Below are 16,861 nucleotides of genomic sequence, written 5' to 3'. Positions count from 1 at the left end.
CCTTTTCATATAAACTCTATTGCAGGATTTTTTTTTATTCTCCATAACTAGGCAGATTTCAAAGGCATTTCAGTTATTTTCAAATAATGTAAAAGCATACACAATACAAGTCAGATTTACAACTAAATAGCTTTATATCTTGGCCATTTTTAAGTAAAGAACAATTACAGAGGAATGAAGAAGCACCATCTTTTCTATAACAACTGAAACCTTTTTTAAATCCACTGATGGCTCGGCTTTCCTTAATAGCAGATAGCTGTGAGCTTCTGACTGAAGAGGCACATACTGAAAGAGCTCTATTACAGGGAGTTACTCTGCAGAGAAAGTCAAACCCAGCAAATCTTCAAAGCTGCAGAGCGACCGGCAAACTCTCTCTACACTAATCGCTTTAGAAACGCCTCTTAGACGCAGAGAAAGATGGAGAGGAACAGCGGGAAAGAGTGTGTCGAGGGCGGCGTTGACTCCTCCACCCTGCTGAGCGCAGGAGGATACGCATCAGCGACCCATTGTGGATGAATCCCATCAGTGCGACACCTTCTCTATTCCCTCTGGAAACGTCAGCAGGAACCAAAAAATAACTCATAAAAAAAATCCCATCTCTGCAGAGGCATGTGAATCATTAGAGTGCAGCCTGCAGGCTTGGAGCACTCTGGCGATTTAAAGAGAGAGAGAGAGAGAGAGAATGAGAGACGGGTGAGTTCCTTAGAGAGCTTTCCATAGAGACACAAACTGAGCAGCGCTGCAGAAGATTGCTGTGTGCTTTAACAAACACCTACACATCAACGTTTCTACATCCTGTAGGTTTTAAGCAGGAACGCACTGACCCCATTCTTCTAATTTTAATATATTAATATTTTAGCTCTAAGTATTGCTTATTTTCAAAAAATGTGTCTGGATATCATGCTTGCTAATATACACTTTCAGCTGATTATCAGTAAAAAAAAAATCGTCCAAACATTTGCTTGTGACTGCCAATGTTAATTAACTTAAAACCCAAGCGGCACAGATCTGTGCCAGTAAGACAGCATGACCAATAAAAAAATATGTGCTTACGTATATGAAAGCCTTGCTGGTATGTGTTAACAGGGAAGCTTTAGACATCAAACTGGATACAGTTAAACCTTGGACTGCAAGCATAATTTCATCCCGGAAAGCGTGCTGGTCTATCAAAGCACTCGTATATCAAAGCAAATTTACCCATAATGATGATTTGTTCCACAACCCAAAATATTCACATAAAAATAATTACTACAAAATATGATGTAAAAATACAACAAATTAACCTGCACTTTACCTTTAAAAAAAATCTGAATCACTTCTCAATGACAGAGTCTGTCTGGTTATCTGGTTACTGGGATCTTCTTTTTTTGCATGAGTTTAACAAGGAATCTCCCTAATTGCCTCCTTTTGAGTATTTCGTGGAAAATGTGATGTTGCATTGTCATTAAACAGATTTGCCTCCCGCACTGCTACAGCCTTTTTAACCCTTTTTCTTTATGGAGGTCGTTGTTGCAGTACAGATACTAAAGAAGAGACACTTGGACACTAAATAAATTTAAAAAATGCCTTACGTACGCACACATGTGGTCACAATGTTATACTGTAGTAAACAATACACACACGCAACCGTTGATTAAACGAGTTATGCACACGGACTGAGACTGAGCATGGGAGATGAATACCCATAATCACACAGGGGAAGAAAGGGAAGAATTACTGGTTTCTCAGTTGAGATCAGGTGACGCTTGGCAGACAAAGTGTATACATACTACAGTACTCGTATATCAAGACCTCGCTCATTTAGAAAGTAAAAAATTCTTATTTTGCTTGTCTTGCAAAACACTCGCAGACCTATATATATATAGGCTAAAATGCTTAGATTTTTAAGGGCAACAACTGGATAGCCAGTGTAGGAAATAGCTCCACACAATGAAGTACTAGACATAGCGGATTAGATTTAAATTAGGGGTTTCTGAATAGTTAACCTAAATAGTTATTTAAATAAATAATTGCTAAAAGCACCATAAATAAAATAATATATATATACTGTAGCTAACTAATCTGAAGAGAGGGCAAACAAACAAAAGATTCCAGCTTAAGTATTTAGGACACATTTTTCTCTTTTTAATGTATATTATTATTATTTATATCCAGTCATATATATTTAATTCATATGCAATACACAGAGACGCACAGTGAATACCTGTTCTTCTCTAAGCTCTGGTAGTCATTAAGAAGCCATTAAATACTCCATTCTGTCAGAAACTAAGTCTGAGCCTGCCCAGGAGAAGGCCTTTCATTTTCACCTTGACAAATTTGTTTGGTACGAGTCATGCTGATCCATGTGTCACATAAAATTTAGCTGATCAATTTGCACGGTATAATTTTCTTTAAACATCCACATGCATGGTGGCTTTGTGCTCCCCCAGATAGGCTATTAGACAGTGGGCCTTTAAATATCACTCTGTTCCAGCTGTGCTGCTAACACTGGCACTCACTTTGAAATAATGGATCTTTAAAGTAATATCAGAATAATATTGGACTGATGTCAGAAAAACATTGGGCTACTGCTGGAATAATGTTAAGCAAATATTGGCCTAATAATTGAAGCATTTACAGTTATTTACTTCTACTGTTAGACTGATATCAGACTTAATGTTTAATGTTCGACTAATGTCAGTCTAATGTCAAAGACATGTTGGCCTGATATCGGTCTAATGTTAGGCTTATGTCAGTCTAATGTCAAAAACATAGTCTAATATCAGTCTAATGTTATACTAATGTCAGTCTAATGTGAAAGAGATGGTCTAATATCAGTGTAATGTAAGACTTACTGTACTGTATGTCAGTCTTATGTGAAAGAGATGGTCTAATATGAGTCTAATGTAAGACTTAAATCAGTCTAATGTGAAAAAGATGGTCTAATATCGGTCTAATGTAAGACTAATTTCAATATAATGTCAAAAACATGGTCTAATATCAGTCTTATGTTACACTAATGTCAGTCTAATGTGAAAGAAATGGTCTAATATCGGTCTAATGTCAGTCTTATGTCAAAGACATGTTGGTCTAATATCAGTGTAATGTAAGACTAATGTCAGTCTTATGTCAAAAACATGTTGGTCTTATATCAGCCTTATGTTTGACTAATTTAACCTTAAATTTAAATACTTCAGCTTAACCATATTTTTCTGATGTTTCATATTGGTTTTCGTGCATGACATACACTTGGACCATATGTTTCAATCAAATTGTGTGAACATTCTTTATCTTCACCAAAACAAATTGAACTAAAAGTGGCATAGTTTTGGTAATTTCCAGCAGTACTACAATCTATAGTTACATTAAATGTTGGCTGTTAAAGCAGCAGTGATGCTGTAAAACACGCACATGCGTAGCAATAATAAAATAAAAATGACACAGATTAGAGAGCTTGTCTTAGTTGGCTTTTTCAGTAATTTCCCCAACACTGCTAATGTCAGGATAATGTCAGAATAATGTCAGACTGACGTTGAATTAATGTCAGGCTAATGTTGAACTAATGTCAGATTAATGTTGGGCAAACACCAGAATACTCAAACACTCACGCTTAGAAACTGCTTCCTCCCAATAGAGTCATGGTGAATCCATGGGAAACACTGGGTATGAGGCAGGAATAGCCCTTGAATGAGTTGCCAATACACTACTCAGAATAATATCTGATTTATGTCAGATAATGTCAGTCTAAATTCAGACCACTGTTAGACTGATATCAGGCTACTGTCAGTCTAATGTGCATCTAACATAAGTGTAATATCTGTTTAATGTCCAACTTAATGTTGGACGAATGTCAGACTAATGTCAGTCTAATGTAGCTCGAAGTGTATTGTGAGTCTGATGTTTTTCCATTTGATAGCAATTAAGCTACTGTGAGCCTAATGTCTAGCTACTGCTATTGCTAAAACCCAGACAAATCAACAACGTAATACTGTTCGCACTTACAGTACCATTGACAGATTAACCCTGTGATAGTATTGTTCTCTTTCTGAGCTAATATTCATCTAAGAGTAGAATACACTTATCCCATCACAGTTTGTCCTCTTGCTGCATAAATGTAAGTCTAAGTATCCTAAAAAAAAAAAAGATTATTTCCTCTAATCCAAAAATGTTCTAAGCACTTAAATATTATAAACTAAATCTCCCAGAGTTTCTCTCTTCTTCTCTATCTCCTTCTCTCTCTCTTCCTTTCTCTCACTAACCCCAGCCTCCAGACAGAAGCTCTGAGTGATGGCAGCTGAAAGCCCCGAGCCATTTTCTTTGAGGAGAGCATTCACACTGATCGATTTCATCTGCTCTATCTGATGGAAATGCGTCCCACTGAGTGACTAATACAAGCCTTTTCACTATAGTCCCCCACTTACCATTGCCTCTTTGTGAGTGTGCGAGGGAAAGAGTAATGTGTGTGTATGAGCAAGGAAAAGAAAAACAAAACATCAGAAAGAAACCTTGAAGCAAGAACCTAAAACAGTGATACTGATAGCAATACAGGTACGCAGTAATTATGTGACTGCCGATGATCTCTACCTTCATACGCTTGATCCGACCTTCTCTTTCTGTTCTACCATCTGCTCTGTGCTCAGAGTAAGAACTCCCTGACCCGTGTCCTTTTTCCTTCTCCTATCTTTTCTCCTCCTATCCTATCTACCCAGCACTTTTAGATTATTTCAACGGTAAAAATGGTTTCCAGCATGATTCTTCTACCCGATTTCACAGAGGACAGGTGAACAGCATTCCTTCTCCGTATTCTTCTCTAAAGGATGGATGCAGCTATTCTAAGCCAAATGGCTTTTTGATTTTCTCTCTGCTCTGCTGTTGTTCATTCCAGGAGCTTGTTTTAGTAAATGCAGCACATTTTTAGTGACACTACCTCTCTCTCTCTCTCTCTATAACAAATCCTTGCTGTGGCATGGTAATAATAATACGGTTATTTTTTATTACTGTCACCGTAATTACAGCATTTTATGTACAGTAGAGAAACTATATAATTCAGATATTTTTTTCTATATATACTGCATATATAAATTATGATAGCATTTTAAACAGTGTTTGTTGTATCCTAGTGTGCGTGCGAATGCTTCTGCTTTTTCATTACTAGCACTTTGTTGTTGATGAGAATGTGTAAAGATGTGAAAGAGTGTGTGTGTGTGTGTGTGTGTGTCTTACAGAATCATGCTCCTGGAGAGCAGCCATGATGAAGGTGCAGTATTGAATTTGAGCGAGCAGTGGTCTGTTGTAGAAGCCACTGTAATGGCGCTCGTCTCCGAGTGTGAAGCTCTCCGGCAGTGTGTGCAGCCTCGCAGCAATGTATGGCTTCAGGGAGTCGTCACTCTGCCTCCTCTTCCTTTTCATCGCGGCTGAATCTCTACCAGCCTCTAACAACTAACACATACAAACACACATAGAGTTGTTTAAGTACAAACACACGTACACACATACACACACACAAATACACACCCATACCCATGGGGACAGAAATATAAAAAAAAAAAAAATCCCCTTCAGATCCTTTCTCCCTCAGACAAAGTGACTGTGATCGTAACACCATAATAAATAGCAACCTATCCCAGCTCATGCTTCCAACTTGACAATATAATAGCTCCTTTTTTCTTTTGAATATATATATATATATATATATAAGTATAGGTAGGTGGGACAGAAATCCACATAAATGCCAGGGCTTCCTAGAATCCTGGTGCTCTTTCTCCCTGACATGCACAGCCATCCACATGTTGTAGAAGAAAACATCATTAATCAGCACCTTCCTCCTACACGGTCTGGTCCTGCTGCTCACATGCATATAGAAGATGCTTTTGGCAGTGAAACATTGGTAAGCTCCTATAGGTCTGTAGCTCCTCAGCCACTCAGCCCCAAGCTGTGATTGCACCCTTCTATCACAGTCAGCTTTAAATCTTTCAGCAATTTGTGCTACAGCTGCTCGTCTGTGGGATCGGATCAGCCAGACGAGCCTCTGCTCCCTTGGGTGTCAATGACCCTGTCGCCGGGTTACCAGTTGTCCTTCCTTGGACCACATTTTGTTGGTACTAATCACTACATACTGAGAACATCCCATAAGGCTGGCCTGCTGTTTTGGAGTTGCTCTGACCTAGTCATCTAGCCATTACAGTCTGAATCGTTCAGATCCTTATTCTTGCCCATTTTTTTTTTTTGCTCCCATCAACACATCAACTTAAAAACCTGACCGTTCACTTACTCCCTAATATATCCCAACTCATTGACGGATGCTACTATAATGAGACAATTACCGTTATTCACTTCAGCTGTCAGTGTTTTTGCTTTTATGCTTGGTTATTAGTGTGTCTAATAAAATATTAAAACTCTGCATCAGCTTAAACTTATAGTTAGCTAAAAATACAAATATACTGTATATGACTGTGCTGTGTTGTCGAAATGTATTATTTCCTCGCTTTCTCCCTGAGAGATCCTGTAAAAAGTGCTGACGTGTACCTCCATGCCTCTTTTTAAGCTTGCTTCACAAATAAAACTGTCAAAAACGAACACGTCCATGAGGAAGTCTTTCCAACTCTCTATAACACTGCTAAACCTCTACTAACAATTGTGCCAGAAAAGAATAATGATAGAGAAGCTCTCTAGTCTTCTGAGACGTCTTCTTTTACACTTTGGGTCCACTAGGGGGCGGTAAGCCAATTTGCGAGCCAATTGTTTTTTTCGCGGGGATTAAAACATGCACATAATCAGACATGGTCAGAGCACACAGAGCATTTAGATGTGCTTATGGGAGGAGATGGAGAGCATGTGGTTTGATGTGGTAGGAAACAAGTAATGATTTTTACCTTGGTCCTGTTATGGCCAGTTACTTATGTGTGTTTCTGTATTGGTTTTGTGACTACTGTGAACCAGTGCAAAAGCTGACAGATATTTCAATTCTCCCCCATCAACTTCAAGAAATTATATAATATATTCTGAACCATAAATAATATATCCTGGACCATGAGCCAGGCCTGAGTATAAGAAGATAATTAATGTTATTAATGTTATTTAATGTAAGATTAACCATGTGATAGTATTGTTCTATTTCTGAGCTAATACTAATATTAATGTCAGCTGTTTTAATCTTATAGCTGATTGGAGTATCTGTGTGTTTACTCCTTTAAAGTAGCAAATGGCTAAACATGAAACTTACACAGTCAATCTACTAAGAAATGTTACATTTGTTCAGTTTTCAATCATGTGATATGTATTTCATAATCCAGACACTCATTAATAATTAATATTCAAAACCCCAGACACTTCCAGCGGAAGTGAGCTCAGGAGAAAACAGTGTGTGTATGTGTGTGTGCGTGTGTGTGTGTGTGTGTGTGTGTCTGTATGTCTGTATGTCTGTATGTGTGTGTGTGTGTGTGTGTATGATCCCCAAACTCTCTGTATTAATAAAATAAATGATATGAAAATAAAGAGCTCCGTTGTGACAAGGAGTGTGAGGGGGAATCAGACCAGAAAGTTACAAAGTCAGTGCAGAAGAAATAAAGGAAATTGGTTAAAAAGGTGTGTGAAATACTACTGGGTTTCAGAACTACAGCTCACATGTTTTTCTGTTATTACTTCTATAATGAGATGGAGGCATTTGTGGCTCAGTGGTAGAATTCTCGCTTCTCGCCTGCCTGCCATGCGCAAGGTCTGGCTTACTTTACCATTTCAGTCAGTGCCCCTTACCCAGCCACTGAGCTGCAGAGGGCGCTATTAGTGCTGATCCCAAGCCCCGATAAAACAAGAAGGTTGCGTCAGGAAGGGCATCTGGTTATTTATGTGCCAAAAATAATGTGTGGATCAAACGATCTGCTGCAGCGACCCCTAATTGGGAGCAGCCAAACCAACAACAACCTTTGTAATGAGACTGAGAGACAAGCAGACAGACACACAGAGAAAGAGATAGAGAGAGAGAAAGAGAGATAGAGAGAGATACTGTAGATACTGTAGAGAGAGAAAGAGAGAGAGAGAGAGAGAGAGAGAGAGAAACCAGAAGGAGCTTTAAACCCGTAGCTAGACATACAAAAAGACCATCAATTGGTGTGTTTTTATATAACACATACAAAATCCCCTATGTCTAACACGCACTCAGATTCACATATGATTATTTCCCTCTGCTCACACACCTCGTCCAAGTCGATGTCCTCTGGACTCTCCCTGTGGTGCAGTGTACCCGTAGGCATGGGCACCACCACTATGTAGTACCACCTGCAGGACACACATTAAGATGTAAACAGTCAGTATCAGGCAATGAGACACAGCCTTTTAGATATTAGTATTATGAATTTGAGGTTGTTTCTTGAGTATAACTAAAATCCTTTTATGAGATTAAATATGTTTTAGAGTGGTGGGAAACAAAAAATCTAAATGGACTTAGACTCATGCATTGAAACTGTGAAACTTTCTCTCTCTTTCTCTCTCTCTTTTTCCTGTGTGTGTGTGTGTGTGTGTGTGTGTGTGTGTGCAATTCAGCTGACGATAGCAGCTACACCTGGATAAAAATTACATGCCATTTTACAGCCTGAGCTCCCAAACTAGATTTATTGATTTCGCATTTGTAAGAGATTGGGTCTGGTTATTTCGTGCACTCTGCATTCGTTTTACAATCTTTCTGACTTTCTGTGTTGAAGCTAATATTTACCAAATTACCATTACAATAAAAAGCTCTGCTTATTTACTCTTGCTTTCGCATTAGTAGTAAAAAAAATTTAAAACCTCTCTGGGAATAGGATCAGGCTACATTTGACTGATTAATAGTGAGAGGAGTAAATCTAACTCTTAAATCGAACTTTTACTCTATAAGTAGTAAAATAATCAATGGTTTATACAATGCTATGAAACCTGCTTGATCCCACCCCCCACACACTTTTGCTTTTATCTACTAACTGGATAAGCTGAGCCATGGTGCTATAAAATCACTGGAACAACGTTGTGCTATGAGTTTCGCAGTTAGGTCCCGTACCCTGTTCATTTCCATAATTACAGTACTGTGCAAAAGTCTTAAGCCACCCTAACATTTATTCATATTAAATGACGGGAAATTATGTAGATTCAATTAAGGAAACGGGAACAAGTTTTTACTCCGTTAGGCAGCAAAATGCAGAAAAGTACTGTCCCGTTTAAAAATTTGGTTGTTTATGCAGCAACCTCATTTCCCCATTCATCTGTTGCAACCACTCAGCATTCAGCATCACCAGTGTACTAATCACCAGCCTGATCATCTGGCATTATCTGCACCTATTTCCCACTGCTTTATGCCTTAAGTTAGATTTTTTTTAAACGTTTGAATGATTCATAGATATCTGTCTGGCTTAACCAAAAAAACATTCCTGGTCAGGTACAGGGAGTGGAGAGTCAAAAACTGAGCTATAAAACAAAATTTGAGCTATAAAAATCCTTCTAAAAGCCTGGAGAACTATTCCTCAAGACTACGATAGATTACAAATATAAGAAAGTCTGACTCTTTGAAAGCAAAATATGTAGGTGTGGCTCAAGACTTTTGCACAGTACTCTATATCTGAAATACATTTTATGCCTTAATTCTGTGATTCTTTCCGTGTCCTTAGTGAGCCAGAAACAAGTGAGGTTATTTTAGATTCTGCCGGCGTCTCTTAGCGTCCAGACCACTGCATTATCTCAAATCCCTGCACTGCCTTAGACAAAGGGCTCTGAGTACATGCTGTGAAAGCGAAGGAAAGCCACTTGTTTAAGAGCTTGGAATGAGCATGGAAGAATTATGAGTAAAGGAAGAGACGGAGACTTTGACGATGACCCAGCAGTGGTCAGTAATACACGCTAAAGCAATATTTGGCAGCATCAAACCCACACACTTGCCCTGCCTACATAAATCTCAGAAACTGTGAGAGAGTGAACAATGACACAGGGATCTAAATAACTTAAGCCGGCGTGAACTCGACAGCTCTCCATGTTGCATCAATATGGGCATGAATTAAGGCAAGTTGAGTCAGTTTTAGAGTTCTTCTCCGTCCAACCTTTATATATTTCTTGATTTATGTCAATCAATCAATCAATGAAGCTTTGAAAAGTCTTAGGTTAAATAAATGCCATCAAAACGATACTGCAAACAAAAAATAAGTCTCTGTTTAAAGCATTTATGCAGCTTAATGTCTGTTTACTTAAAGTCTGGCATATAATAAATATAAATCAGTGAACAAATGCAAGCATCTCATGTGTCTTGTGCATGAAGTGCTTGCGCATCTCTTAAGGGTTGTAGCGTTATCTCGCCGTTCCAAAGTGCATCATGACCCCCAATGCAGCAAAAACAGTACTAATGAAAGCAGCAACAAGAGGCGAAGAAGGAGTATCTGCTTGGAAGTGAAACAGAAGTGTATCAAACAACACAAAGGTGGACAATCAGTTAATGTTATTGCCCATGATTTAGGCGGGTCACGCTTGTACACTGTACAGTATCTACAATACTTACTGCAGTGTAATCCATTTCGTACAGTGTCCAACCATTTTCACAGAGCAGACCTCAGACGTTAATCTGCTGCCTTCCAATTTAATGGTTCTGTAGTTTTTGACTTGGAGAAGTTATTTTGTAGTGTATGTGCATTTACTGGGATCAGCTGCAGGTTTTGCAGGTGGACCAGTGGTCAGCACTCAGTACTCTTAGGGTACCGTGACGGAGTATGTTACACATTTATAATATATTTTTGTGATATTATTATTGTGAATATATTATTATGAGCACAGGCTTATTTACAGTCTCAGATACAGTAGGTTGCAGTATGCCACAGTTTACCATCCGTCAATAAAAAGGAGTACAATGATGTCAAACTTCGCGTTAGGCCTAACATTAGCCACATTTTGGAAAAAAAGGGTCAAGGGCGATTCTCCCATATGCCTTCCTACTTTCATCCACGGCTGTGCAGTTCAAAGGATGGTATCGGCATGTGCTGCAGGCAACCATCGATATTGGAGGTGACCAACATTTTGATGATGTTGTGCTATAAACAGTAGCCAACCCCTATATTAAGTTATGGATGGCATTTATATAAGCTTCAAATTGTGCCCAAGTATAATGTACCATGCTTGAGACCACCTTTTCAAGTGAACTCTAGTATGGTGTCCTAAATATACTGGGCACATTGCACAACAAACGTACCATTTTTTTTTTTTTGGGGGGGGTTTACACTGGACAGGGTGCCAATCCATCACATGCACACTCACACACACACTACGGGTACACCTGTATTAGGAGCAGCAATTAGCCTAATGTGCATGTCTTTGGACCGTGGGAGAAAACCTGCACACTCGGAGGAAACTCCACACACACAGACCCGATGCAGGAATCGAACCCTTGACCCTAAAGCAGTCAGTCTGGGTCTATGAGAGATGACGCTGCAATGGCTGAGCTGCATTACGGGAAGATTTAGCACACCATTTTGTTCTTTCATCAGGTTGTCTTTTTACGCTGTAAGAGCTTTGCCTTTTAAGGAGATTTCTGGCATCATTTAACGTACACCAGCTGTGCCAAGAACGAGCTAAAGTAATTTATAGGTCACTGTAATTTAATAATTTATCAACACATGCAGATGAGTATGAAGTCAAATCAATAATATTGAATTGTATAGGAATCTGCTGGGAACTTTTAGTTCGGTTTGTCCTAGGATAACATTTACAGAGATTCTTTAACATTTTAATAAATGTGGCACTTTGTACAGTAAATCTCCCTGTGCCTGTTGTGAATCTAAATGTTAGCTTTATAGCCATAGCTGTCATTATAACAACCTGCTCACAATATTGCTCCTGTAACAGGCTTACATTTCTTTTACTTTCTAATGAGTTCTCAGCGAAGAGGTTCGAGAGATGCTTTTCTAATCACCTGTTGTCGTGTATGTGACTGCAGGAAGCGTTTTTAAAGTACAACAGAACGCAGCGGGGAGCAGCAGACATAAATGTTTCTCAGTGCAAGAGACAATATCTGTGAGTAAAATTTGTATCTATTCAGGACTGAGTACCAGCCCACTAGAGAAAGCGGGAATAACACAAACACTACAGATCATCATGGAAATAAAATCGCTTGTGATAGATCTGTCTGTGAAGAGATTAATCTCAAAGCGATTGGGTGAAATCTCGCACCGAAACTGTAAGATAAGCGCATTCATTTGCGAGTCAGGGTATTTTAGATTCTGCTGTCGTCTCCCAGTGTCCAGACCACTGCATCATCTCAAATCCCTGTACTGCCCCTAGACAAACAGCTTCAGAGCTCAGGCTGTGGCAGACACGAAATACTGGTTTAAATCATTTGAAATAAAGCTGTGCGTAAGAAGTCTATAAAATGTAAGTCACTGCTGGCACCTGGCATATCCCTGTGTCTGGGTGGGTGTGTGGTGCGGACCTGATGCGAGCAGAGGCGCTGGCGCTCACTGTGGGCAGGGTTAGTGTGACTCTTCCACCCACAGCAGACTCGTGGGCAGAGCGGCTGGGCTTTTTGTCGAGCAAATCCGGGGCTGTGCGGATGGACACTTGCTGCTGCAGTCCTCCCGCGCTGCTGCCCCTGTTCATCAGCACAAATGAGTACTCGGTGTCGGGCTGAAGACGGGTGATCAGTTTCCTCCGCAGATCGCCCTGCACCTCAACGCTCTGCTGGTTATAGAGGATCTGCCAGGGTAAGACGCTCATGTTAACACAGATACAGTGCTGCGACAGCTCGACAACATATCAAGACTATATTATACAAGAATAAAATGAAAAGGACACTATTACAAAGGGGCGTTCAAGTCAAACTGGGACTTCCCTGTGAATGCAGGGGTAAAACCGCCTTTACATTTACAGAAGAGCCCACTGCAGATGTTCATTGAGTGGAACACCTGATACTTGAAACGTGCAGACGGACACCTTGTTGACAATTTGCTGAAGAGAAGATGAATCCATTTGTACATTTTTGATTTGTAAATATCTAACACAAGGTTATGGGTTCGCTAACCACATGACACCTTTGGTCCATTAAAGGACCTTTAAATTGAAGGGTGAACAGAAGTTATGAATTAATTTATGAATTAATCTCTCTTCATCTCTCCTTCATTCGAATTTCTATCCGACTGTCCGTTTCTCTCTTCTGGCTTGCCTAGGTTTGGCTTTCCCTTTATTTTTTCCCTTCAGTTCAATTATCAGCCTTTCCTTTTCCTTTTTATTTTTCTCTCTCTTTTAAGGCTCTCTCTCCTCTAATCATCACGCTGCTGGTTATACAGGATCAGACAGAAGAGGGCGCTCACATTAACACATGGAGTGATTTAGACACATGCATGAGAACACACAATCCTCTCTCTCTCTCTCTCTCTCTCTCCTCTCTGTACCACTCTTGTGCTTTCACAAATATCAGGGTTCCTGGTCCTGCAGTGGCTCTGGCCTGCATGTTTTTATTGTTCCTGCTCCAACACACCTGAGTCAATTTGTCAGCTCTTTAACAGACCTTGATTTGTGTATGTGGGTGAGTTAGAGCTTATTCACACCGAATATGATTTGAAGTGCGTTTGTGTGTGTGTGTGTGTGTGTGTGCTTCATTTTTAAAGGGATTTGTTGTATTATTTCCTTGTTTTTTAGTCAATGACGAACCTGATGCCTATATGTAGGGTACAAACTGAATGTGATACTTGATTGCTTTTTCAGCAACAAGTTGGGTTTCCTCTCAGCTGGTCTGTGTGGTTCCACTGGTGCTATGTTCTCCATGATCAGAATTGCCATTTATCCCTGGTGTCGGTCCGTGCTGTATGTCTGCTATTTATACTGTGGTGTTTGTGTAATAGGTGTGTGAGAGAAAGAGAGTCACCTTAAAAGGCACTTGAGGCTTGTAGGTTTCGGGCACCTCCCATGTGAGCAGTACTGAGGTCTTTGTTGCGGCTTTCACTCCAAAGTTTTTGGCAAATTCTGTTAAAACAAAGAAAACATACAATAAATATATGCTGAACCTTCCTTTCCTCTTTATACACACACCTATTGAGAACGCACTTTAAATATACACTTAAACACTAAACTGTCATTATGCTTTGTCTTACCGGAAAAGGGCGCCAACACATTTTACACGACATTCAGGCGAATTGTTTGGACACAGTACAGCAACATCAAAGCTCTTATTCAACCAAGTGGAAAAATGTGACATCAGCATCCGCGGGTCTCTGTGCAGGTTCTTGGTGCAGACGCACGCTTTGATTCGAGTGCTGGGTGTAATGAGGTCCCCATTCTGTCGGTTCTGCGTCTGTGTTATTACGATTATCTGTATTATAACCATGACACTGGAAAACCTCTTAATAAGGCTGATTTATTAAGGACTAAAGATTTCCTGTCACCCAGTCCAAGGGGAAAGTTGCAGCCTGCAGGAGACAACATGGTCAAACGGAGACTTCACACCTAACCAAGGAACTCCATGAAATAAACGAATAAACCAATTCACTTGTTATTGCTTTTCAATTAGTGGACTCTTACCCCAGGGTTTTATTCTACACTTGCTTTACTTTCCTCTTATTGTGTTTTTTTTTTATTCTGTTATTGTTTTTTTTATCTAGTTCACATTCTCAGTGAAGCATTTTGTTAGACCCTGCTTGAAATGAACTACAGAGATAGTGCCCATTCTTCTTCTTTTACTGCTTTTTATTTTATACATTATGTATACATTATTAAGTGCATCACAAGACAGCTGTACTTGAGTATACAGTACTATACCAAGTACAAGAGATAATGCACAATGAAGTGTCCTGATATCAGATGAGTGGGATAGCCAGAGGTGAAGAACATTACATGGCTTCAGCAGACCTTATCTCAGCAAACCTTTTATTACATTATTTTTTTTTCGCTCTCCTTTTTCACTTTCCTATATTTGAAAATACTCAAGTTACAGCCATTTTATTTTTGCCAGCTTACTAATCCTGAAAAATCAGTAAACTCATCATTTCATTCCTATGGCTGTATTTATTCACTCATCTTCTATAACGCTTATCCTGTATAGAGGGTCAGAGGGGGCTCGGAACCTATCGGAGGAGACTTAGGGCATGAGGCGGGGTAGGTAAGAGTGCCAATCCATTGCAGGGAACACACACACATACACAACAGGCAATATGGGTACGCCAGTTAACCTTATGTCTTTGGTCGGTGGGAGGAAACCGGAGTACCCAGAAGAAACCCACCATACACGGGGAGAACTCCACACGCACAGACCCGAGGCAGAAATCGAACCCCTGACCCTGGACGTGCGAGACCTCGATGCTAACCACTATGCCACTGTGCAGCCATTATGTCTATATTATACACAAATTTCTATGCACTATTAATAATTCCTTTCTGTGCATATTCATGATATTACTGGACATACATTAGTATGTTAAATGGCCATGACATAGTGAATACAGGACACAGAGCTAGACTGATCATAGCTGTTTGTCCTTTTGGCTTTATACAGGTGTGTGTGTGTGTGTGTGTGTGTGTCCGTATGCACAAGCCTTGCCTGTCCTCCTGCCACAGTGTTTCAGCTACCACCATCTGCTCTGCTCAGTATTAATAACTCTGTGTGTCGGAGTGTGTGTGTGTGTGTGTGTGTGTGTCTCACCAGGCACAGACGTAGCCATGGTCCTGCTCTGAATGCTGGGGCTGAAAGGTCCCGGTCCTTTCCTGGTGAATGCTCTCACTCTGATGTCATAGGTGGTGTCGGGTTTCAGGCCGCCGATGCTCATGCGTGTCTCTGTTGTGCTGTTGGTTTGATTCTTCACACTGTTGATGTCACGGTACACAATATCGTAGCGCACAATTTTGCCGTTTCTCTGCATCAGTGGTGGTGGTGCCCATGCCAGAGTTGTCGAAGTGGAGCTCAGTCCCACCACACTGAGGTTTTGTGGGTAACCACTAGGTGAGTCCTCAGGGGTCATGACCTAAAGGGAAAACATTAGGAAGGTTAAAAAGTATGCTGATAATCTTAAATATATTGAGTGTAATTCCAATTATATGGTGTTTGTTTAGCCTACAAAGCATTTCTTTGCCCTTTAGCAGATACAGCAGCAAGGCAGGACACGTCGGAATCATGCTCACAATCATGCAGGGTGTTTTATTATGATATCTTTATTATGCACAGAGATAGAATCAGAAGTCAACTCTGCAGTTCAGAACAAGAGATTCCACACAACAGTCTTGTCAGGATTGCGAGGACTGCAGTCCGAAGCTTTAACAGGACACACTGTGGAGACCGGACCTATGTCTGTATGAGTGGCATCTGCACTCGGCAGGGGTGTTCCAGATCTGGGAAAAGGTTTGGCAGGGCACAGATGGACCTCTTCACCGATGCCAAATTGACTCACTGTCTACTCTGGTTTTCCTGGCAGAGTAGCGCACTGTGCTGGTTCAGGCCCCATGACAAGCCTCACTGTCTACTGTATGCATGTTTTTTTTTCTGGTGAACCTGCCCACAAAGCAAAAAATTCAGCAAACAAGCCACAGATTAGATCTTCATATCATTTAAGGTGCCGTCATAGCACCGTGCTCACCGTCTCCCTTAAGTCTCATAAACGTCTCACAGCATTTTTGAAGGGGAGGCGTAATTTTTCCTGCCATATTCCCACGAATATCCGACATGTCCTAAAGTCACTTAAAACCTCCATAAAGCTCTTCCTCTATAAGTAGAACTGAATTGAGTCTCTTTAAAGCTTGCCATTCTGCTAGCAATCACTTGGGCAAAAAAGGAGTGAAAAACTAAATGCCTTGGTGATAAGCTCGCCTTGCGTGCACTGACGGTTGGCATGACCTTGATGCTTAAATTCAGAATTTCTTTCCACCCCTAGTTTTTTCCAGTACTGTTACCTTGCAGTAC

General features: G+C 40.2%; 1 protein-coding gene across 4 annotated transcripts in view; it reads right to left on the bottom strand.

Annotated features, from left to right (window-relative positions):
• ptprfa (protein tyrosine phosphatase receptor type Fa) overlaps nucleotides 1–16,861 on the bottom strand; it is a 244,962-nt gene that overhangs the window by 32,974 nt on the left and 195,127 nt on the right. For all 4 annotated transcript variants that reach the window (XM_053499332.1, XM_053499336.1, XM_053499333.1 and 1 more), the window contains exons 15-19: nucleotides 15,611–15,929; nucleotides 13,841–13,938; nucleotides 12,410–12,672; nucleotides 8,172–8,253; nucleotides 5,203–5,418 (exon numbers count right to left, since the gene is read on the bottom strand). In XM_053499332.1, coding sequence (XP_053355307.1) covers nucleotides 5,203–5,418; nucleotides 8,172–8,253; nucleotides 12,410–12,672; nucleotides 13,841–13,938; nucleotides 15,611–15,929 — 978 coding nt within the window. The remainder of the gene's footprint in view (nucleotides 1–5,202; nucleotides 5,419–8,171; nucleotides 8,254–12,409; nucleotides 12,673–13,840; nucleotides 13,939–15,610; nucleotides 15,930–16,861) is intronic.

The sequence above is a fragment of the Clarias gariepinus genome, chromosome 6, assembly GCF_024256425.1.
Source record: "Clarias gariepinus isolate MV-2021 ecotype Netherlands chromosome 6, CGAR_prim_01v2, whole genome shotgun sequence".
NCBI classification, from domain to species: Eukaryota; Metazoa; Chordata; class Actinopteri; order Siluriformes; family Clariidae; genus Clarias; species Clarias gariepinus.
This window is presented reverse-complemented; position numbering and strand designations above follow the sequence as displayed.